The sequence below is a fragment of the Hemitrygon akajei genome, chromosome 29, assembly GCF_048418815.1.
Source record: "Hemitrygon akajei chromosome 29, sHemAka1.3, whole genome shotgun sequence".
Taxonomy (NCBI): Eukaryota; Metazoa; Chordata; class Chondrichthyes; order Myliobatiformes; family Dasyatidae; genus Hemitrygon; species Hemitrygon akajei.
Window position 1 is genome coordinate 42,514,049 of NC_133152.1, and position 25,080 is coordinate 42,539,128.

General features: G+C 40.9%; 1 protein-coding gene across 2 annotated transcripts in view; it reads right to left on the reverse strand.

Annotated features, from left to right (window-relative positions):
- Positions 1 to 2,419: 2,419 nt before the first annotated feature.
- tmem201 (transmembrane protein 201) overlaps positions 2,420 to 25,080 on the reverse strand; it is a 185,878-nt gene continuing 163,217 nt past the window's right edge. For both annotated transcript variants that reach the window (XM_073032260.1, XM_073032259.1), the window contains 2 exons: positions 23,953 to 24,099; positions 2,420 to 6,891 (listed from right to left, as the gene is read on the reverse strand). In XM_073032260.1, the coding sequence (XP_072888361.1) occupies positions 6,794 to 6,891; positions 23,953 to 24,099 (245 nt within the window). In that variant the 3' untranslated portion in view covers positions 2,420 to 6,793. The remainder of the gene's footprint in view (positions 6,892 to 23,952; positions 24,100 to 25,080) is intronic.

The following is a 25,080-nucleotide window of genomic DNA, read 5'->3' on the forward strand; positions in this document are numbered from 1 at the left end:
AGGCGCAAAAGGACTTGGGAGTCCTTGCGTAGGATTTCTTAAGGGTTAATTTGCAAGTTGATTCGATGCTGAGGAAGGCAAATGCATTCATTACAAGAGGACTAGAATATAAAATATATATAGAATATAAAAGCACGGATGTAATGTTGAGAGTTTATAAAGCACTGGTGAGGACTCACGGAGTATTGTGAGCAGTTTTGGACCCTTTATCTTAGAAGGTGTTTTGGGGGGAGGAGGAGGAAATGAAGTAAGAAGCTGGGAGGTGATGGGGGAAAAGGTCTTTAAGGCCATAGGCCATACGGCACAGGAGCAGAATTAGGTCATTCTGTCCATCGAATTTGCTCTGCCATTCAATCATGACTGATTTATTTTCCCTCTCAATCTGATTCTCCTGCCTTCTCCCCATAACCTTTCACACCTTTACTAATTAAGTACCCATCAACCCCTGCTTTAAATATAGCCAATGGCTTGCCCTCCACAGCTGTCTGTGGCTTCATCAGAGTCAGGTTTAAGCACTGGCATATGCCGTGAAATTTGTTAACTATTCAGCAACAACAGTACAATGCAATACATGATAATAGAGAGAAAAACAGCGATTATAGTAAATAAATAAATATGCGTGTGTGTGTGTGTGTATATATATATATATATGTAATGAGTTAGTGTTCATGGGTTCAATGTCCGTTCAGAAATCGGATGGCAGAGGGAAAGAAGCTTTTCCTGAATCACTGTGTGTGTGCCTTCAGGCTTCTGTACCTCCTACCTGATGGCAGCAATGAGAAGAGGGCATGTCCTGGGTAGTGGGGGTCCTTGATGATGCATGTCAATTTTCTGAGGCATCAGTCCTTGAAGATGTCCTGGATACCACAGAGGCCAGTGCCCATGATGGAGCTGACTGATCTTACAACACTCTGCAGCTTACTTCAATTCTGTACAGTAGCCCCCCCCCCCACCTCCCCATACCAGATGGTGCTGCAGCCAGTTAGAATGGTCTCCACAGTATATTATAAAATTATGAAAGGGATAGATAAGATAGAGGCAGGAAAATTGTTTCTACCAGTAGGTGAGACAAGGACTAAGGGACATAGCTTCAAGGTTCGGGAGAGTAAGTTTAGGATGGAGATGAGGAGAAACTGTTTTTCCCAAAGAGTGGTGAATCTGTAGAATTCTCCGCCCAATGAAGCAGTGGAGGTTACCTCAGAAAATATATTTAAGACAAGGTTGGATAGATTTTTGCATAGTAGGGGAATTGAGGGTTATGGGGAAAGGGCAGGTAGGTGGAGATGCACCCATGGTCAGCTCAGCTATGACCTCATTGAATGGTGGAGCAGGCTCGACGGGCCAGTTGGCCTACTCCTGTGTTTATTTCTTATGTTCTTGTGCACATCTGTAGAAATTTACAAGTGATTTTGGTGACATACCAAATTTCCTCAAATTCCTAATGAAATATAGCTGCTGTTAATGCCTTCTTTATAGCTCCATCGTTATGTTGGGTTTAGGTTAGATCCTCCGAGATACTGACACTCAGGAACCAAATCATTCAAGATTTGCACACCACATCTTGGTAAAGGTATCACTGTGTCACTAGTTATTCTGTAGTAGCAAGCTCTGGCCAATAGATGGCTTTTCATTTTCCATACAGCACTGTTGAACTACACTAGGGTCAACTTACAGCAGCACATTAACTATCACTCAGCTGATCGTTAGGATGTGGGGGGAGGGGGGGGGGACTGAAGCCCCGGGGTGGGGGTGGGGGGTAAAAAACCAGGATGTTGCCTGGATTAGAGGACATGTTTTATAAAGATAAATTGAGCAACCTGGGGCTTTTCTCTTTGGACTGAAGGAGGATGAGAGGCAACTTGATAGAGGTGTACAAGATGGTAAGAGGCATAGACAGACTGAATAGCCAGAGGATATTTCCCAGAGCAGATATGGCTAATACCAGGGGAAATAAGTTAAAGGTGATTGGAGGAAAGCATGGGGGGGGGGGGGGGAATGTCAGAATTAAGTTCTTTTCACAGAGAATGGTAGGTGCAAGGAAAACACTGTCAGGAGTGGTGGTAGAGGAAACTACATTAGGGAGATTTAAGAAACTCTTAGATAGGCAGATGGGTGAAGGAAAAATGGAGGGAAGAGTCAGCTTGATCTCAGAGTAGGTTAAAAATTCGGCACAACATGTAGACAGAAGGCCTGTAGTGTGCTGTAGTGCTCTATGTTTTCTGTACCATGTTTGAGTACAAAGTTCCTAAAAGAAAGCCAATCTTTTGCAGGTTCAAAGATCATGCTTGTAGGCTGTGAATAGTTCAAAAGGTAGATCAAGGCAAAGTTCAGTTCCATTGTGAGATCCTCAAGTGGCTTCAGACATGAGATGAGCAGAATTCTGCAAAAACAGGGAATGACAGGAACACAGACAACCATGTATTTATAAAGTCTGTTTAATCACATCCCATTTTACAGCCACTGAAATAGTTTTTTCATGCAGCAGACTCCAATCACTCAAAGTAACACCCCAACCATCCCCTGGTTAAGTCTGTGTACTAGTGAGTCATTATTGAGCCATTGATATATCGACTGTACTCCTTACCCAACATCAAGCTCAAAGTCTGCTTCAAGACAAGGATCAAGATTCTGATCTGAAATTTCTAGGTAGTTTTTCCACCCCAACTTCAGTAAACCCTCCATTGTTACTTTCACCCTATGGTTTTCCTCCTTTGGATAGTTTTCAATCTCTGATGGTCTTCTGGTTCATTGCTTGGCCTTTCATTAAGCACCTTGCTCCTAACCTGCACCTTCACAGTAAGATTACCTTTGCTTTTGTCATTAAGTTGGATGCGATGGCAATGGAGTTGAGCATCTGGACATTTAAAAGACAGAAAACTGGAGCCTTGTTGGAGAACATTTCATCTGAAGACAGAGATGATAGCAACAGTGTTGTTTAAAACTAGAGTTTACCATAGGTAAGTTAAGAAAATGAATTTCAGAGTTAAGCATGTTCTTACTGACAGAGCACAATTTCCAAATCCATCTCAGAGAAGATCTTGAGAAATAATTTCCTTTTAGTGCACATTTGGTTTATATAAATAAAAATGGCTCTTGAGAAAAAACAGATTCCACAAAAATCGAACATGAATCCGCATTTTTCTCAAACAAAAGTATAAAATCAGAAACCACAGAGGAAATAGGCAGTTGGCTCTTGCAGAGAGCAAGTACAGTCACGGCAATTCAATTACTCTGTTCTAATAGAATCTAGTGATGACCTTACTGCTTTTGACGGCTGGTTTAGTGTAGCATCTCTGTCCCCATCTCTCAAGGGGTTTTTGCTATTTTTTTCAAACATTACCTGTACAAGTAATTGTTAGTGCTGTGAAATACATCTCCTTTAGCTCCTACACCAGATGGTGATAACCCTGTGCTCATCTGGCCTGACCCTCCTGCACCTGCTTCCAAGTTTCCACCATGGTTTTGGATTCGGGTAGGCAATGTCTCTTGTCAGTGGTGGGTAATTCACTTTGCTAACAGCGCACAGTCAACCCAATGATAATGCACTTCACTTCTTCTGGGAAGTTTACGCACACTGCAGACAGTCCTGGTGATGCTGACTCTTTCTGTACGCTTACCAGAGTCCAATCCACAACCAGTTAAAGTAACACTACAGAAAAGTTCTTTAAGACCAACTTGGCTCTTCACATGGAGCTGCCTTGCTTTGGAATGATTGATAATTACTCTCAGGGTTTCCCACGTCCAATTTTCTTTGACTTGCTCAACCTTATTCCATATTTTGGCAATAAGAAATAGGAACTATAGGAGATGTGATCGGAAATTATGTTTTGAGAAAAAGACAAGCAAAGATAAATTACTGGAACAAACAGCCAAGTGGTTTGAAGCCAGGACAATCTCTGAGGGAGATGTTTGTATTTGTGAGACTTCACTTGTAAGGAACTTATGGACAAGTTAATGAAAGAGAGGTAGTATGAATGGGGCAGGTCAGGAGGCAGTGGTTTCCACCACGATGTGGCCTGAAGTGACCTAATTTCATTCACAATGCGAACTTCACAGGAGACAACATGATTTGAACTGCTCTGTTCCTTGCTTTTTGTTTCTGGCAGCTGTTTAAGATAGAGACAATGGTCTCAAAAAACTTGTGAAATCTTATCCAATCAGAAAGTAATAGGTTCTTTTTCAATTTCAACCTCAAACGTAGGCTCTGTCTCTGTATTACGCAAATATTGTCTACACAGCAATTTGGTCCATTAATAAGCACATAATACTGATTTGATTTCAGAATTTGGTGTTTAGTCATACTGAGGGCAGTGTTTCATTTAGTGTTGAAACTCCAAGTGGTTTAGGGGATGATGCTCAGAACCTTCTCCAAAAATAGCACCTGTCATAGATGGAGTAACAGGACCTAGAGTGTCCACAAAGAGATTTCGCAGATGGTGGAAATCCACAGTAACACTGCAAAATGCTGGTGGAGCTCAGCAGGTCAGGCAGCATCTATGGAAAAGACTAAAGAACTGATGTTTCCCTCCATAGGCGTTGCCTGACTTGCTGATTTCCTCCAGCATTTTGTGTGCCCAGATTGCCCGTGTGTGCAATTTTGAATGACTCAGGGGGTATGAGCTGCAGTCAGTGTTGATAAGAAGCAGCCTTAGGTTCTGCCTACTACTCCGCTCACTCTAGTGGAAGCAGATAAACGACTTGGTGGCAAGTTTCAATACTTGTGGAGACTGCTCCTCTGCTATGTTGTGGGACAGGTAAAGTTAAGGCAAATAAATATGGACTTTGCGGAGGCAGAATTAACTAGTAAATTGACTGGGACACTAGAATAGTATTTATTTATAAATTGCTGATGTGCTAACACAACTAGCAGTTTGCAGCCGACTCAAGCGGTCAAGGTAAAATTGTCTGAGTCAGACATTATTCTAAAGTTTTCCTTTGGAATCATCACCTTTCTGCATGTTTATAACTCAAGTTTTATCAACAAATTCAGAGACTCAACTGCTTAATCACAATCTAACTGCACAGTCACTACCTCCTTCTCCTATACCCTATCTTCTCTCACTTCCCTTATCCTCTCAAAAACTTTGCTCATTCCCCTTCACCCCCAAGTTCAACACAGCTCTCTCCCACTAAAGCCCACCTCCCCCCTATTTGAACTCCTGTACCTGGATGTGGTCACACAATTAGTCAGTGATTGTGTGCGTCCCCTCTACTTGCTCAAGTCAGGGCAGGGGAATGTGGTCCCCAGTCACCCTGAACATTCTTATCATTGAACCATGACCTCAGTGGTCAAGAACCATGAGGTAGCTGGTTTGCAATGACCACACGCATGCATCTTCCACACCTCACTCTAGTGGAAGCAGAACATCCTCAATCCCGAAGGACTGTCAATGAGAACATACAACTACATGGCTGTATCACTCCCCTTGCACAGATCAAATGTTTGCAAACCGTAGACTGTTCACTTGACTTGTTACTGGCCTTGGTCGGTCTTCTCAACAAAACAAAAGGAGCATTTACTTTGGCTGAAGGGATATTAATGAATATTTAAAGCTGCCTTCGAGACTCCTTCAGAGATCAGCAGCAAACCGTACTAGTTAGCTTTACACATCAATACTGATTCTAATCTGCTTTGAGAAAGAGGATTTATTTGTATTAAAAATGTCCTTTACTGTGGTCAATTCAACATGGCTGTTAAGTTTAGCTGAAGGCGGTCAAATTGTTTCATGAAATAATGGAGTACAACTTTAACCCTTGTTGGTGCAGGTCCAAATTATTATCCGGATGGAATTCATCACTCTACTTGAAGCTTCCAAAAGAAGAGTTAATACCCAGTAACCTGGATTGATCAATACTTTCCAAGAAGAAACTGAAGAAAAAAAATTCTATCACCTAATAAATGAATTGTCTCTTTAGTAACTTTTGCTCCTTTCGCCCCCAACTCTGACTGAATTATCCATTGGTGGAATTATTCAAGCCATTACCTCCTCAGGGGTAAGTTGAAGACTGTAGACTTAAGTGGAGTGTTGAACATTCCACTTCTGATGGAGAAAGCGAGTTGTCCAGCTGTAAAGAGCTTTTCCAAACTTCCCATCAGCATTTTCACAAAACATTTTTCCTCCACTGAGGTCCTTTGATATCCACAAAGTGTCCAACTGACTCAAGTCCATATAAATAACTGAGGAAGTCCATCAGTAGAACATTCTAGACACATTAGACTACTCTAAATTCTACCCATTGGTACCACCACACATCATTTCTTCCCCAGTTAGTAAATATTGAACAATACTTTGATGTGGAGTCCATTTTGCTTATCAGGCATCAACAACAAAGCAACAAAAATAGATGTCCACTGATTGAAAAAAGTCCTCTACAGGTATGAACCTTTAAACAAAACTTGGCTGCAGCAGCCTTGAAATACGCATTATAAAAAGATCAAGTTAATCATATGACAAATAGACAATTGCATTTTCTTTAACTTGCCTCGGAGCAGTAGTACGCCACATTAATACCTGCTGCTGTCTGTATGCTTAGCACCAGTCAACGTGTTTCTTAGAAGTTAAAGGAGCACAGGAACTGAAGGCAGATTCCAATCAGCATGGAGAGGCTAGAAGCCTGATATCCACCCGCCCCTCCTCCTCCTCCTCCCAACACCTACTGATCTTCAATAAGGGCGATGAGATGGCTGACGCATAACAGAAAGGCAGTAATTCATCTGTAGTATAGAGTTGTGTCAAGGAGCAGATGATTGGATGAAATCTCTGGTCAGAACATGTGCTTGAGCGTTTTCTCATCAGTGCAGGCCTTGATAGATGTAGAGTGATGTGAAGACCACGTTTGCAGTGAGGCTTAATCCCAGAAGACTCTTCCACAGGATATTTCCACAAAGTCCTTGGTTAGAGATTGGACAACAAAACAGAATATATATATCAATAAACTAAAAGAAGAAGGAACAAGTTTCACAAACAGCTTATGGATAAGAAAATTAGCAATAAAAATAGATGACATAGCATTATAAAAAATACACCAAGCTATTAAATTCCTTGCCAAAAGAAAAGAAATCCCATCTATCCATAAATGAGATTCTGCAGATGCTGAAAATCTAGAGCAATGCACACAAAATGCTGGAGTAACTCATTAGGTCAGGCAGAATCTATGGACGTTAATAACAATCTATAGATGCTGCCTGACCTGCTGAGTTCCTCCAGCATTTTGCTCATATTGTGCCCCGTCTATCCATATTTCTCGTCTACTCAAAACTCTATCTCCTTTGCTCCCAGTTCACTTTTAGGAAATGTCATCCTGTAGGAATATAATAGCACACAATTCCATCCATTAAAACATTGTGCATTCTATATTTTGAGGCATTCTGTGCCTCCAATCTTTTAATTCTGAACCATATATAAAATTATGAGGGGCATAGATAGGGTAAGTGCAAGCAGGCTTTTTTCACTGAGGATGGGTGAGACTAGAACTAGAGGTTATGGGTTAAGGATGAAAGATGAAAGGGGAACATGACGGGAAATCTCTTCACTCAGGTGGCGCTGAGAGTTAAATGAGTTGCTAGCGTAAGTAGTTGAAGAGGGTTCAATTACAACATTCAAGAGAATTTTGAATAGATACTTGGACAGGAGGGGTATGGAGGGTTATTGTTTGGATGCAGGTCGATGGGACTAGGCAGATTAATAGTTCAGCATGGACTAGATGGACTGAAGGGCCTGTTTCTGTGCTGTAATATTCTATTCTATTAATCTATGAATAAAAAGATAGTTTTAATGACTTTCTCATTTGTCTGCAAATAATGTAAAACCAATCCCGACTGCAGAGAATTTGTAACAGTAGGATAATTGACCAAAGCTACCCACCTTTTCAAAATGTGAGCTACAATTCCCAGTGTTCAGCCTGCAGAGTAACTGTTGCTGTTCCAACAAGTTAACCTTTGTTTACTCCCAAATATAACTGGTGTCAATTGAAAGTGGCCCGTGTAGTCCCACAGGGTAGTCGCAGTGTGTAACACTGATCGTTTGCAGCCCCTTCAAACTGTCAGAAATTATACACCTGGATGTCTCAGCTGCACTTGTTTGAAATATTCAGAGTGATTACACAGATACATATGACACCTTCCCAAAAAGGTCGATGGTTTAAGCTGCTTAACTGTACAATTAACCCTTATTTTCTCTACTTGATTCATCCTTATTTTAAAGTTACAGTGCCTGCCACAACAATTAGCACCTTGGTTAGTGGTGGAGATACCACCATGGCAGTGTAATCCTTTACTGAAAACCTTACAATAAACGCATAGGGGTTAGCGTAACACGGTCACAGTGTCAGCTGTTATGATCAGGGTCAATTCCTTCTGCTGTCTGTAAGGAGTTTTTATGTCCTCCCTGTGACCACACAAGTTTCCTCCCACATTCCAAAGATGTACTGGCTAGGATTAGAGAGCTGTGGGCATGCTGGATATGTGGTGACACTTGCAGGCTGCCCCAGCCCAATCCTCGCTGATTTGATTGATGCAAATGACGCAATTTACTCTATGTTTCAATACAGAGACATGACAAATAAAGTTAATCTTTAAAGAAGATCTCTGGTAAACCTAGGATTGCTTTCACTATAAAAATAGAAGTTAGCTATTAGATGTCAGGTTAATATGCACAGACATTCGCCTCTCCACTAAACTGAAGGTTTACAATGCTGTTGTGGTCTCATCACTTCTATATGGCTGTGAAACCTGGACACTGTATCGCAGACACATGTCAAACAGCTTGAACAATTCCACAATTGCGCTCTGTGATCAATCATGCAAATCCGCTGGCAAGACTGTATCTCCAAACTGACAGTCCTGGACCGAGCCAATTCCACAAGCATTGAAGCCAAAGTTTTGAAGGCTCAGCTCAGATGGACCGGCCATGTGATCTGCATGGATGAGTCAAGAATGCTGCGCCAGTTGTTCTACGGAGAACTGGAGCAGGGCAACCGTGCCCAAGGTCGCCCAAGGAAGAGGTACAAGGACAACCTCAAGTCAAACCTTAAGTGGGCCAAACTCCAGCCCCGCGATCTCGAACACACTGCTGCTGATCGGTCCAAGTGGCACAATCTATGCTCCAAGGCAGTAAACAACTTCCAAGCCTCAAGGTGAGTCAAGAAAGACACAGGAAGGCATCCGCTCCTGCCTGAACAGGCGGTGCTCCTTGCCCCATCTGCGACCAATCTGCGCTTCAGCCTCAGAAGTCATATGCGTGCCCACAGACATTGACTGCGCAACACATTCGTCTTCCTCGGACTTCGAGAGACTACTACTAACTAACTAACTAATATTGATAAGGTTGGTAATGTCTCATGTGTTTTCAAAGTGGAAATCACCTGATCATTAAGACATATCACCCAGCTTACATTATTTTCTAATATCTGATATCCATCTTTGATGTTACTGGGAGGAAACATTTGAAAGAAATAAAATTACTTTCCACAGTTCTTTTGGAAGGAGCCAAGCCTTATTTAAAAAAATTAATTAAATGCGCTGGCTGGTGGTGTAGTGGCATCAGTGCTGGACTTTGGGGCGAGAGGTCCCGAGTTCGAATCTGGCCGGCTCCCTTGCACATTCTCCATCCGTGCCCAGGTTGAGTGTCGACCTCGTAAAAAAAACACCTGGAGAGGGATGGGCTCCGCCAGGTTTCAGATGCCCAAGACACACCGTACGATGAGCAATCACCAAAAGATCAGTGCAAAAAGCTAGTCATGATGGCGCCCGACTCCACCTGGAGTTAAGGGAGCGCACGCACACACACGACTATTAAATATCAAAGTATATAAAATGAAAAGCAATTGCTTCTTGTGAAAGGAAACTATATTTGCCAAATAATTGTGAAGTCACATGGTGATCAGCCAGTTGGACAGTGATTTCCAAGATTAGAGTCAACCCTTTGGGATGGCAGATCAATGCTTCAAGCCTTTCTACCTCGGCTCTGGAGACGGGATGTATTTTTCCTGGTGAGCTGAATTTATAACTTTCCTGTATCTCCTTCAGTCAAAAATTCGACAAATTCATTTTGCAGTGCATTTTCAGATTTTGTTCTAACTTACCCCTGCAAAGGCTCCAGGTCCCTCCTCATTTTAAGGACTCTACAGCTCATGTTGCCAATATTTATTATTTGATAATTATTATTTTTTTATTGCACAATGTTGTCTTTTGCGCATGGTAGTTTGTTTGCCCTTGTATGCAATTTTCATTGATTCTATTGTGTTTCTTTGAATCAACTGTGAATGCCAGCAAGAAAATGAATCTCAGGGTAGTAGATGGTGACATATATGTAATTTGATAATAAATTTACGTTGAACTTTGAATCTTCAGGTGCCTCAGGCTTCTGAAATTCTATACTTTGCTTACAATTGCCTTACCCCTTCAATTACCCCACAAATGTGGAAGTTTTGGACATTTGAATCATCGCCTCGAACTCCATTCACCACCAAAAAGTTTTATTCATAATACATCATTTCAGTCAAGTGTTTTGGTCTTCTGTTGTGATGGTTTTTTTAAAATGATTTTTACTTCTTTCCCACTGCACTGATCTCTCAGCCTGTCTTTCCCACATTGAAGCATCTAATTTGTGGCTGTGAAGGTTTACATTTCAAAATAATCAAGAAAGCCAATTGAAAATCACTGATTCTTCAGATTCTGACTTGATCTAATCACCTTCATCAAATCTTGAATTTAATGTTCATGTCAATCCATCGAGCAATCAGTTGTGCACCATCTGTGTGGGAAATCTTGTTTCAGAAAAACTGATGGAGAGCACATAGATCTCAGCTCTGCTACTTGAGGAAAACCAGAACGTTCATTAGCTTTAATCACCCAATTTGAAGAACTCCTCACATCACCACCTCCCCTTTCAATGGGAAACCTGCAGATCGTCACTCAACACACAGCCGTGGGTCTTTTTAATGTTACAGTCACTTTCGGTGAAATTAATCCCTAATAGCAAGTGAAACCACATTCTTGAGGATCTCGCATCAGTAATTCATTGTACAGGAGAATTAATTTAATACCACACAACTATTCGTTTACTTGAACTACATCTCCCCTGTGGGATCCTTCTCTTTCCAAGCATTCTTTTCTGCTGGAACACTCATCATCATGCAAGAGTGGGATGTGATTGAAGCATGAGATTGCATTGTGGCTACTCCTATAGTTATGTTTTCTATATACTTTATTAGCTTTTCATATGATTGAATGTGTCAATTGAAAATGAGCTCGTTGCAACTAGTAATAATCTAAGCTCAGAATTTGATTGGAAGTCCGGAAGACAAGAACCAATGGCTGAAGCCCTGGGTCTGCAAGTCCGCGAGTCCACTATGGAGACCCAGTGTCTGCAAGTTTGGGAGTGGAGGCAAAATCTTTGGATATATTTAAAGCACAGGTCAGATAATCTCCTATTCAACTAAGCTTAAGAAACAGACAAAAACAGAGTTAGATAAGATTTCCAAACAAATTAAAGGCTTGGATAATATTTATGCAATCTCTCCTAACATTGATTTATTCAAACAAAGAGTTGAACTCCAATCACAATATAATTTATTATTAACTTATCCTATTGAAAGAAATTTGCTTAAATTGAAAAGTCAATTTTATGTGTTTGGAGATAAAAAATAATAAGCTATTAGCATCTCAATTAAAAGCAGCTAGAGCAAAAAGACAAATTTTAAAAATTCGTAAAGGAGATGGTAGTTTAGCATTTTTCAAGACTTTTATATTGAACTTTATAAATCTCAGTTTCCAGTTGATTCTTCTAAAATGAATGCCTTTTTACAAAAGATCGATTTTCCTCGAATTTCTGTTGAAGATCAACAAATTCTTGATGCTCCTATTACTGAAAGTGAAATTCAGAAAGCTATTTTTTCAATACAATCTGGTAAAGCTCCTGGACTGGATGGTTATTCTGTAGGATTTTATTAAAAATTTGAAAAATTGCTCTCTTCATATATGTTCGAAATGACTCTACTGACTGTGCTTCATATAGACCTATTTCATTATTAAATGTGGATGCTAAAATTCTTTCAAAAGTAATGGCTAATCGGCTGGAGAATGTTCTAGCTAAAATTATCTCTCAAGACCAAACAGGTTTTGTAAAGGGCCGTTATTCCTTCTCTAGTGTTCGGAGACTGTTAAATGTTATATATTCATCCTTTTCTAAGACTCCCCAATGTGTTGTCTCTCTTGATGCTGAAAAGGCATTTGACAGAGTTGAATGAAAATACTTATTTAATGTTTTAGAGAAATTCGGCTTTGGTATTAATTTTAATAAGTGGATTAGAATGATATATAAAAGCCCTATTGCTACTGTTATTACTAATAATTACAGATCTCCTTTTTCTCGGCTTTCGCTGGGTACGAGACAAGGATGTCCGTTAAGTCCTTTGTTATTTAATTTGGTGCTGGAACCCTTGGCTATTGCACTTCGTGAAGCTAAAGATATTCATGGAATTCTCATAAATGGGACAGTTCATAAGACCTTCCTTTATGCTGACGACCTCTTAGTTTATATTTCGAATCCTGAAGAATCCATTCCTAGTTTATTGAAACTATTAAACGATTTTGGAAAGTTTTCAGGATATAAACTAAACCTTCGTAAAAGTGATTTATTTCCCCTAAACGATTCTGCTTCTCTATATGATGACATTCCTTTTAGAGTTATGAACTCATTTAAATATCTAGGTATTATTATTACTAAAAATCATAAAGACCTTTATAAAGCTGATTTGGTTCCTCTCGTGGATTTTATGCAGCAATTATTTTGTAGATGGAATCCACTTACACTTTTGTTAGCCGGCCGAATTCATGCAGTTAAAACGATGATTTTACCAAAATTTTTATATGTATTTCAAAATATCCCTATTTTTTAACTAAGAAGTTTTTCAATCAGGTTGACTATTATTTCATCTTTTGTTTGTTATAATAAAAGACCAAGAATTGGTAAATATCATTTACAAAAATTAAAAAAAAGATGGAGGTCTTGCTCTGCCTAATTTAAGAATGTATTATTGGACTGTTAATATACTTTATATGTGTTTTTGGTTATATTGGGCTGATAGAAATGAACGACCACCTTGGGCTGATTTGGAATTGAATGCTGTGAAACAGTTTCACTTAACCTCATTAGGAGCTTCTCTACCTGTACAACTGGCCAAAATTACTAATTTAAATTTATATCCTGTGATTAAGCAGTCATTACAAATTTGGTTCCAGTTTCGTAATTTTTTTAATCTCAAAAAAATTAAACTTTTTAGTTTAATTTATCAAAATTATTTATTTAAACCTTCATGAAGTGATCTTACCTTTCTTCTTTGGAGGAATAAAGGAGTTTATTCCTTCCCACATCTGTTCCAAGATGGCCAATTGATGTCTTTTGAGAAATTAGTAACTAAATACTCTCTCTCGTATTCACATTTCCTGCAATATCTTCAGGTCAGACACTTCTTATAAAAATACTTAAGTAATTTTCCATATATACAGGATTCAGACCTCAGATATTATTTTTAAAATGAATCCTTTCGTGAAGGGTTTTATTGGGAAAATTTATAATTTATTGTTACAACAGCACAATTACCCTTCACTTGAGATTAAGCAAGATTGGGAGAGAGAGCTTAACATGACCTTGATAACAGAAGATTGGTTGTGGAATTTGAAATTGGTTAACTGTTCTTTGATTTGTGCCAGTCACTCTTTAATTAAATTCAAAAATGTACATCGTAACTATTTGACAAGACTGTCTAAAATGTTTCCTAATGTTGATAGTCAGTGTGACAGATGTAAAACCGAGACAGCCGCATTGACACATATGTTTTGGTCGTGTTCTGTATTGAAACATTTTTTGGAAGTCTATTTTCTCTACAATTTCTAAAGTTTTAAAAATTACTTTACAACCTAATAAATTGACAGTTTTATTTGGTATAATCCCTCAATATATTCATGGTATTTCTCCATCAGACCAACATGTAATTGCATTTGTTACATTATTGGCCAGAAGGGCTATTTTGTTGAAATGGAAAGATGCTTTGCTCCTACTTTGATACAATGGTTTTCTCAGGTGATGCTATGTCTTAGTTTGGAGAAAATCAGAAGTCGAACTTTTGATCCTTGATTTGATTTTGAGAAAATGTGGAGTTCATTTGCCTGCTACTATCATCTGATTTGAGTTAATTAATATGGTTTCCTTCCGATTTTTCTTTAAATGGATTTGAGTTGGCGGATTGATGATTTTCTTCTATGGAAGCTTGTGTGATGTATAGCTCCGGGGTTGTGTATAGCTCTGGGGTTGTGTATAGCTCTGGGGTTTTTTGGGGGGTTTTTCCAGTTAGTAGGGTTTTTTTTCTTAGTTAGTAGGGGTTCTTTTTTTCCCTTCGTTTTTCTTTCAAAAAATATTCTTAACACTTTATTTTTTCTTATTATTATTAATATATTGCTTAGCTTTGTTAATAAGTTATTTGCTAATTTAATTCTTCCTTGTACATAATGACATATTGACTTAATGTATCTTTTTTGTTGATCTTCAATAATTAATAAAAAAGATTTTAAAATGAAAATAAAGCAGAGGTCGACAGGTTCTTGATCAGTAAGGGCATCAAAGGTTATGGAGAGAAGGAAGGAGAATGTGGTTGAGAGGGAAAATAAGTAAGTCTAGATCTCTCGGGGAGCAGACTTGATGGGCCAAGTCATAGCTGATAAAAATAAATAAATAACATAATTAAAACAACTAGACGCAGAACACATGCACTCTTATGCCCCAAACATTCTTTTTCTTTTACCTATGTACACGGAGAACAGCAGGTCCCCTGTCACCCACGCCTTTCTGAAGTCTGAATATTTTTACACAGAATTGGCTTATCAGTTTCAGATATTGGTAAATTGTATAGGTTTGAATCCCTTATTGCAGGATTATTTGCCATTCGCACTAGAGATGTTAAAAGTCAATAACTACAAGCTGACACACTGAAGTTGGTAAAGCAATTGTCCCTTCATTGTTGGATGTTATTCCTACCTCATCTGCCTCTGACGCCAACTAATGTGTAAAGGGATGCTATGTTTTAGGAAGACCTTTTAAAAAAAAGTCTCACTAAAGAGATCTCACTTGTCAGGCTTGAGAACACACCTCTGAAATCATCCCTGCCTATCCTGTCTATAGTAAACAGAAGAGTCTACAGAGGTCTCACTTGACAATAACTGCCCCAGGCCATCCCTGCTTGGACGTTGTCTTTAACCCTTGCTGCCTTATTGCAAATTTCACACTCCCTCCTCTTTGTCCAGTAGAGGACAACATAAATTTTACCAAATTTCAATAGCTCCGAGACTGAATGCCTGTGACAGTTTCACTTAGGATGTACATATAACACTCCTAGCTAACAATGGCAAAAGCAACACCTTCTTAGACAACAAAAAGTCTAGTGCTAGTCGATTTTGAAGGGCCACAGTGCAGGTTGCCAGCGTTTTGGCAGTAATGTCATTGATGGCCTGGCTTGTGTCCTGTAGTGCTAAGTAGCAAGTTTCTCTAGCAGTGCTGAGGACATGTTAATGCTTTCACGAGCCAGTCCAGCATGTTCCCAGAACAGGAACACTACAATTCAGAAACACTCGGTCTCCATGGTTCTTCTATAGGATCCCCACTCAGTGGGATGGAGAGAGAGAGATAGAGAGGGAGAGGGAGGGGAGAGGGGGAGGGGGAGAGAGGGAGAGGGGAGAGAGAGAGAGAGCGGGAGAGAGAGAGAGGAGAGAGGGGGGAGAGAGGGGGAGGGGGAGAGGGGGAGAGAGGGGGAGGGGGAGAGGGGGAGAGAGGGGAGAGAGAGGAGAGAGAGAAAAAAAAAAGACAATACATATATGGTACTATGTAGGCCCGATACAGCAACTCCTCCATGGATTTGGTTCAGGCCAACAATCCCATTTTAGAAGGGGTGCCCCTGGTAGGCAGTGATGGCCTGATGCCCACATACCCAGTAAGTACCAATAACGGGATTCAGAGCGTTACCAGTTGTATCGACATTACGCTACTTAAATCCAGTCACGTCCCTGATGGTTACTGTAACCCCATGAAGCAGCTTCAGAGCAGGAAAGTGGCAGGTTATGCATTTGTTGTAAGTACATTGATGTCAACCCTCAACACAATTGCATTGGCAGGAGTCCATTGGGCAATGCAGTTCTAATTTCATTATCAAAGTAAATTACCATTCCCCATTCCCTTTATTCCCTCATCGTTCTGGGAATGAGTATTTCCTCATCTCCTTACCTGACCATCACCTCCCTCTGGTGCCTCTCCTCTTCCCTTTCTTGCATCATCTTCCAGTTTCTCCTAACAGATTGCCCCCTCTCCAACCCTTTATTTCTTTCACCAACTTCCCAGCTCTTTATTTCACCACTCCCCTTCTCCCAGTTTCACCTATCACCTACGACCTTGTACTTCTTCCTCCGCTCCCCTCACCTTCTTGCTCTGACTTCTCATCTTTTTTCCAGTCCTGATGAAGAGTCTCAGCCCAAAACATCGACTGGTTACACTTTTCCATAGATGCTGCCAGGCCTGCTGAGCTCCTCCAGCATCTTGTGCGTGTTACTTATAATTCTCGTGAACCTCATCTGGATTCTCTCCAAGGAGAAGTTGCACATGCAGCCCCTTTCCCATACTTCTCCATCCACCACAAGGCTGGGTCAGGGATGTACTCTTGCTCAGTCTCAGTCAGAGGGCCTAGAGCTTACAACCAAGTTCTTGGGGAACGAGCAAACTTGCCCAAGTTATCAGAAGCTTCAGGTTAAACCAAAGAATCTGGAAGAGTTAGGTAAAGAAGACCTGCCTGTACATTTGGAAGAATATTGTAGGCACAAGAGACTGTATATGCTGGAAACTGAGACAAAGAAATCTGCCGGAAGAACTCTGCAGGTCAGATAATGTCTGTGGAAGGAAATAGACAATGTTTCTTATCAAAACCAGTTTGTCAACACTGTGCAGGGTGAAGAGTCTTGATTTAAGATGAAGACTGTCCATTTCCCTCCACAGATTTTCCAGCAGTTCTTCACTGGATAAATAATGTAATTTTCAAAAATCCCAGGAAACATTTTGCAGTGTCTGTTTATTGTTCTTGCAGATTCCACTCGAGACACATAGACATTAAAACCTGCAAAATTTAAATGCACCTATTGCTGAAAGGGTTAAGTATAATTATGGTCTGCTTCCTGTGTCGTTAAGACTGTACAAACTCAGATAATACAGATTTTAGGTAGAACAGGGAAGAAAGCCTGTCTCCTGTTGCCCTAAACTGTCAGCCAGAATGCTCGGGGCAAGATTGTTCATAATCCGTTCCACTTGAAACCTACCTTTCTGTAATTCCACGACATTTCAGTGATGCAGTGTGAGTGAAATCGAGTTTAGTGCCGTGGCTGCAGAATTGTTTGCTCCCCCCCCCACCCCCCCGGTTCATTAGGAACCATTTCTATTATTGTAGCTTCTGCACCCGCTGACAATTAGCAACTTTCACCAGGCACCTTGTGTTTAACAAGTTGCAGAGAAGCCGACATCTTCCTTGGGGCCAGACAACTCAGCTAATGTAACTTCTTGACCTTAACCCTGCCCCGTGCTGGATTAGGCTGCACCTGTTCCTAGAGAAATACTTAGTTTTGTGACAGCTTGGGGTCAAGACTTCAGGGACCTTTTCAACTGTAAGGGGTGGGGGGGGGGGGGGGGATCAGGAAATAGCTATGTGCTGGTTGAGTATTAAAACAGCAAAATAATTAGTCGAAAAGTTACCATTCTTCTACTGTGTTTAATAAAATATTCAGGGAAGCAGACTCAAGATAGTTTAATGTCATTTTCCAGTACACAAGTGTAAAGGAGAACGAAATAATTGTTACTCTGGATATTATGTAGCACAAAAAAAACACAATAAGATAAAGAACACAATAATTAAAAAACAATAAATATATAAGGTAGTTTATATACATTGATTCTATGTCCATAAAGTGACACTAGGCACAGGACTGTTAGTATATAAAGTGACTCTGACAGGAAACGACAAAGCAGTGGTGTTCGAGTAATCCCTATAATTTTCTATTATATTACACTAAATCTTAAAGCCAATTTTAGGGATAAAAAGTCTTTAAAAATATAAATTTAATGCACACTTTGTTGGATTGATTACTTACTTAGAGGTTCAGCACGGAATAGGCCCTTCTGGCCCTTTGAGTCGTGTCACCCAGCAACCCCGGTTTAACCCTAACCAACTCACGGGACAACTTACAATGACCAATTAGCATGCCTGGCTCGTCTCTGGACTGTGGGAGGAAACCAGAGGGCCGGAGGAAACACTCCACGGGGAAGACGTTCAGAGGATGTTGGGATTGCATCGTGACATCTTAAGCTGTCATAGTGACAGAGGAATAAATGAGGTTATAAACCTACTAGGGGCAGCTATTCACGTGGGGGCATTGCCGTTTCCTGCTGATCCTTTTCCAACATGTTTCATGATATCCTTTAACTCTCCCTCTGTATTATTTTGTATCAGGGAGGTCTTTTTTTATTTATCTATCTAATCTCTTTTATTTATCGATCTAGAATATTTTATTTATCGATCTATCCACCCAGTCATGCAGCTTGGAACAGGCCCTTCCAGCAAATGAGCTGGGCTGCCTAGCAACCATCCAATTTAACCCCAGCCTAATCACAGGACAATTTACAATAACCAATTAACATACTAACCAGTATGTCTATGGACTGCGGGAGGAAACCCATGCGGTCACGGGGCAGAACATTCAAACTCCTTACAGATGGACTGGGGTTGAACTCCGAACTCTGATACCCCGAGTTGTAGTAGCGTCGTGCTAACTACAACGTTACTGTGGCATCCTAGTAAACTGAAGAAGATACCTGTTACTCTGCACAGAATCTGTGGGCCCCACTTGACCACTGGGGAAATCAGAGGCCCAATGTCTGCGAGTCCCCGAGTTCAATGGAGTCTAGAGGCCCAGAGGATTGAAGGCCTGGTCCCTGTGAGTGTGTGTAAGTGGGAGCAAGGAATCTTGTTTTGCTGCTGCTGTTGTTCCGCTGGCTTGCTACGTTCGTGCAGGAAAGTGAGGGGACACTTGCAGGCTGTCCCCAGAGCATACTTAGGTTGTGCTGGTAGGTAATGCATTTCACTGATTGGTTCAGTGTACATGCGATAAATAAATAAATCCGCAGTAAAACAGGAGGATGGATTTATCATTTTGCGTTTCCCCCTCCCACCACTACTTTCAAATCTCTTAGTATCTTTCCTTTCAGTTAGTCCTGACGAAGGGTCTCGGCCCGAAACATCAACAGTGCTTCTCGTTATAGATGCTGCCTGGCCTGCTGTGTTCCATCAGCATTTCGTGTGTGTTGTTTGAATTTCCAGCATCTGCAGATTTCCTCGAGGATGGATTTATTTATTGCTGGATTTATTTACTGCTGTTGGATAGGCAAATGTAATGATTTTATGCACAGTGAAGAACCCAGCAAGTGGGTGTAAAGATAATCTGTTAATTTTGATAGGGAATTGTCATCCGGATTGGTGGACAGTTTAATGTACAAAGCCTTCCTATTCGTCTGCTTGAGAATGGAAGGTCAGGCTTCAGTTTAACATCCGGTTCAAAAACTGGCTTGGCTAAACAGTCAGCCTCGATTAATTCTTACGAGGCTCAAAGGCGCACATTTATAACTTATCACATGTATGTTTAACATACTGTGAAATGCGTTGTTTGTGTAATCAACCAAAGGATGTGGTGGGTAAGTGTTGCCACACTTCTGGCGCTAATATAACATGGCCACAATGTTCTGCAGAACAACACAAGCAACAACAACAGAGCACGCCCCATTCCTTCCTCCCACCCACTCACACATACAGTGCAAAAGTCTTATAAATATCTAAGGCGACTAAGATTTTAGCACAGTATTGTATTTATCAATGTGGAGTGGAGAGGGAGTTTATAAATCTGGCAGGAGCAAAGAATTAGGAATGGTGAGGGTGGAGCACCACGGGAGGGGTATGGGACAGGTGGCAGAGAAGAAGCGCCAGGGCGGGGAGATGTGGCGCAGGTGCAGACACACCTAGCCCTGAGACACTTGATTCCAAACAATTGGTTTATTGATCATTACAAAATGCTTTTCTGGTGCTTCCCACTCCTCCCCTCTTCCCCTTTTCCCTACCATGATTCCCCTCTCCCTGCCCCCTTCCCACTCTCAGTCCACAATGGAGACCCATATCAGAATCGGGTTCATTATCACTCACAAATGTCATGAAATTTGTTACTTTTGCTTCAGCAATACAATGCAATACATAAAATTACTACAGTACTGTGCAAAAGATTTGACTCCATAGCTATATATATGTGCCTCAGACTTTTGTATAGTACTGTAGACAGTCTTTCAGTCCCAGGACTGACTGCCTCTGGGCTTCCAGTGTACCATAAGACATAGGAGCTGAATTCGGCCTATCAGTCTATCAAGTCTGCTTTGTCATTTAATCATGGCTAATCTATTAACCCTCTCAATCCCATTTTGCTCCTATTTCTTTTGGTATTATACAACAAAGACTCAAATTAATTCCCAGGTGAGCCACCACTATTTATTTGACACTCTGAAGGATCTTCCCTCTTTTACACAGCCAGGCTGCTGCCTAATTCCTTCTGTTTCCCCGCAGTGATAATGCCCTGGTCACATATCCTGGAATGGCAGCAATTAACTCTACATTACCTGATGTCCATACAGTATGAAAGCACACTGCTGAACCCTGCCATTTAATAAGATCATTGGCAAAACTCTGTCCACTTACCTGTGTGATCCCAATTCCCCCAGCAGTCCAAAAAGCCAAGGATCTGCACTGGAGTGTTGAACACACTCTGTAAATGATCTTGGGCTTGCAGGTTATAAAGAGTCTCACCCTTCTGATCAAGCCAAAATATGAAGATATTTGGAATTAAATTGGTTACTAGCTGAGAACCAATGCTAAGACTTGTGGTCCCAGAGTATCTAACTCCACATTTCTCCACAAAATTCCCACACATGCTGAATAAATCTGTTTTAGGGCAATTAATCCTCATAATTACATCTAGGGATGGTGTAATGAGATGGTTTCCTAACTTCAGAACAAGTGTTTTTAGGTTTTCACATGATTTTCCAGTAGACATCAACACCGCCCACACCTGCAGAGTGGTTAATGTGGGGTCATCCAAAATAAAATGTCAGATATATTAGGGATACTTAGGAGATTCTTAGAAAGGCACATGGATGACAGGAAAATGGAGGGCTGTGTGAGAGGGAAGGGCTAGATTGATCTTGGAGTAGGTTAAAAGGATGGCACACTGTCGTGGGCCAAAGGGCCTGCACTGGGCCGTAGTGTCCTATGTTCCTAAACGGTGTGCAGCACGGTAGCGTAGCAATTAGTTTTATACCACTACAGCGCCAGCGATCCCGGGTCCAGTTTTGCCGCTGCCTGTAAGGAGTTCATACATCCTCCACCTGAGTTTCTTCTGGGAGCTCTGGTTTCCTCCCACATTCCAAAGAGGTACGGTATGGTTTATTTATTTATCGAGATACAGCATGGAACAGGCCCCTCTGCCCCCTCGAGCTGTGCTGCCCAGCAAACCCCGATTTAATCCTAGCCTAATTAGCCTACCAACTGATAGGCCTTTGGACTGTGAAAGGAAACTGAGCACCCGGAGGAAACCCATACGGTCACAGGGAGAACCTACAAACTCTTTACAGGCAGTGGTGGCAATTAGTAGGTTAGTTTGTCACATGGGTGGAATTGGGCACCGCCAGCTCATTGGGCCAGAAAGGTCTTTTACTGTGTTGTAATTCTAAGAGAGGAGGACAATGGTTTAGCCTCCAAAAACCAGTCGTGGAACCTAATCCTCATCTAGTTTTGAAGTTGTATGTTTTACCCACCCCTATCGTGATAATTGCTTTAATCTTGACTCTCCTCCAAACCACTCCAAAGATACCGAGTTCCTTTCTCGCCCCTGATCCACATCTTTGTAACCGCAAATTACTTTCTCTGACATATCAGATCACATTAATTAACGGCATTTAGAATCAAAGGGTACTACAACATAGAAATAGGCCTTTCAATCCATCTATTCCATGCTGATCTGATTTTCTGGTTAGTCCCATTTACCAGCACCCAGAGCATATCTTATCCATGTACCTATTTTAGAACAGAAAATAGCTGGCACACCTTGTCCTGCTCTCTTATCTAAAAGAAGTTCTGTGATATTGAGCTGCTTTCTGCATACTCCCCCCCTCCCACCCCAAACCAATAAAGCAATAAAAATGCAGAGGTTTGTCTTGAAGACCAGCAGAGAATAACGGAGTAGAAATACAGGAAAGGGTCTGCTTAAACCCAGATGGCCTTCTGGTTGCATCTCTCTATAGTACTGTGCAAAAGTCTTAGGTCCATATATATATAGCTAAGATGCCTAAGACATTTGCACAGTGCTGCAGTAAATTTTATGTATTGCATTGTACTGCTGCTGCAAAAAAAACAAATTTCATGATATATATGAGTGATGAAAAACTTGATTCTGATATGGGTCTCTATTGTGGACTGAGAGTGGGAAGGGGGCAGGGAGAGTGGAATCATGGCTGGGAAAAGGGGAAGGGAGAGGGGAGGGATCAGGAAGCACCAGAGAGACATACTGTAATGATCAACAGACCAGATGTTTGGAATCAAATGATCTAGCCTTGTGTTTCAGGGCTGGGTATGTCTGCACCCGCATCACCCACTGCCCCTGGCATTTCTCCTTGGTCACCTGTCCCACACTCCTCCCTTGGTGTTCCACCCTCGCCATTCTCGACATCCTTTGCTCCTTTAGATTTGTTAATTTATAATCTAGATTTGTATAATGTATCATTTATTAATTTTAAAAAAACAATTCTTTATTTAGAGATGCAGCACAGTAAGTTAGGAGGCCCTTCCAGCCCAATGAACCTATGACACCCAAATACACCCCATGTGAGCAATTAACCTACTAATCTGTATGTCTTTGGAGCACTCAGAAGAAACCTACACATTTACAGAGAGAGCATACAAATTCGTTTCAGGCAGCGACAGAACTGAACCCGTGCTGCTGGCGCTGTAATAGCACTACGCTAGCCACAACACCACTGTGCCTCCCCAAACAGGAAAGTGTTGGAACATGCATAAGTGCATGGATAGGAGGGGTATAGAGCGCTACAGTGCAGGTCAATGGAAGTAGGCAGTTTCAATGATTCGGCATGGACTAGATGGGCCGAAGGGCCTGATTCTATGCTGTACTTTTCAATGACTCCTCTATGGCGTCAGGAGATATCAATATTTTACAAATAGCTCACCACTGCAAGAATGAACCCAGTACACCATATGATCATGAAATTGTTATTCACCACATATATTTACGTGTATTAGGAATTTGTTGTGGTGTGTTGGTGCAGCATGCAATAGAAAGCAACATTCAATAAGGATAAAGAATTACAGTACATAAAATAAAGCTAGAGATACAGATATGGAATAAATATATAAGTACCAGCAGAGATTTATAATGTAAACAGCATTATAAAAAGTGTTTTCAGTCCAGTGTAGTGACTGAGGTTGTAGATAGAGGGAGGGGGCTAAGTAGAACGGTTGATCAAAATAACTGCCCTGGAGAAGAAACTTTTATGATGGTATGGAGTTTTTGTTTTAATAGCTCTGTAACACTTTCCAGAAGGGAGCTTTTGGAAAAACATAGTTTGCTGGGTGGGTAACATCTGCAATGATTTTTCCTGATCACTTCTTTGTCCTGGACACATACAATTACTTCAGCCTGAAGTGCACTGGTTCATGAAATAACCAATTTACTAAATCTCTCAAGATTCATTTTCTTTAGAAACAAAGCTGTTCAGTTGCTCAATGGAAGCCGCGTTAAGTTTGCTTCAAATATCATACCTTTCCATCCTCTGCCACTGTCCGTTGCCTGGTGGCTGACCACGTTGGTGGTGGTATCTACCAGACATGCTGAAGACCTTGAAGAACTGTCCTTCCTGTGACCAGTAGCCTCACTGTACATGCTCCCACCTTCAACAGACTTGGCTTCTAAAGAGAAGAAGAGAACATGCATTGTTAAGATGTTTTAACAAGAAGACATTCAGGGCAAAACATTTGGAAATTAAAGTGCAAAGTAAGTTCATTATTGTCACATACACTGAGTGACCACTTTACATCTGCTTGTTAATGCAAATTTTTAATCAGCCAATCCAGTTGACTTTGACCGTGGAATGACTGTTGGTGTCACACAGGGTGGTTTGAGTATCTCAAACAGCTGATCTCCTGATGTATCATGCACAACAGTCTAGAGCTTACAAAGGATGGTGTAAAACAACAAAAAACATCTAGTGAGCAGCAGTTCTGTGGGCAAAAACAACCTGTTAATGAGAGAGATCAGAGGAGAATGGCCAGACTGGTTCAAGCTGACAGGAAGGTGATATTTAAAATGATTCCATCAATTAGGAATGGCCCTATAATAACAGATTTATTAATAATGGTAAGGACACAAGAGGTGACATGATAGTTACCTGAAATTGTGGAAGGCATAGATAAGGTAGAAAACCAGAATCCATTTTGCACGTTAGAAGTGTCCAAAACTAAAGGGTAGAGGATTAACCGGAGAGGGAGGAGGTTAAAGAGGACCTGAGGCATAAATTTTTCACACGAAGAGTAGCCGCTCGGATTTTTATGGAGAGACGTGCTGTGCAGTTCATTGGATTTGCAAACTCTATGGTTTAGAACTAAACACAAAAGATTTTGCAGATTTCTGAGACCCAGAGCAACACACACAAATGCTGAAGGAACTCAGCAGGTCAGGCAGTATCTACGGAAATGAACAAACAGTCGGCATTTTGGACTGAGACATCAACCGTTTGTTTATTTATTTTTACAGATGCTGCCTGACCTTCTGAGTTCCTCCAGAATTTTGTGTGCTTGCTATTTAGAACTATTAATCTTTGAAATTTCTTTGGCCCCCATAAAGTCATTCCCTCATTTGCACATTCTAACAGGTTGGTGTGTTGACTATGT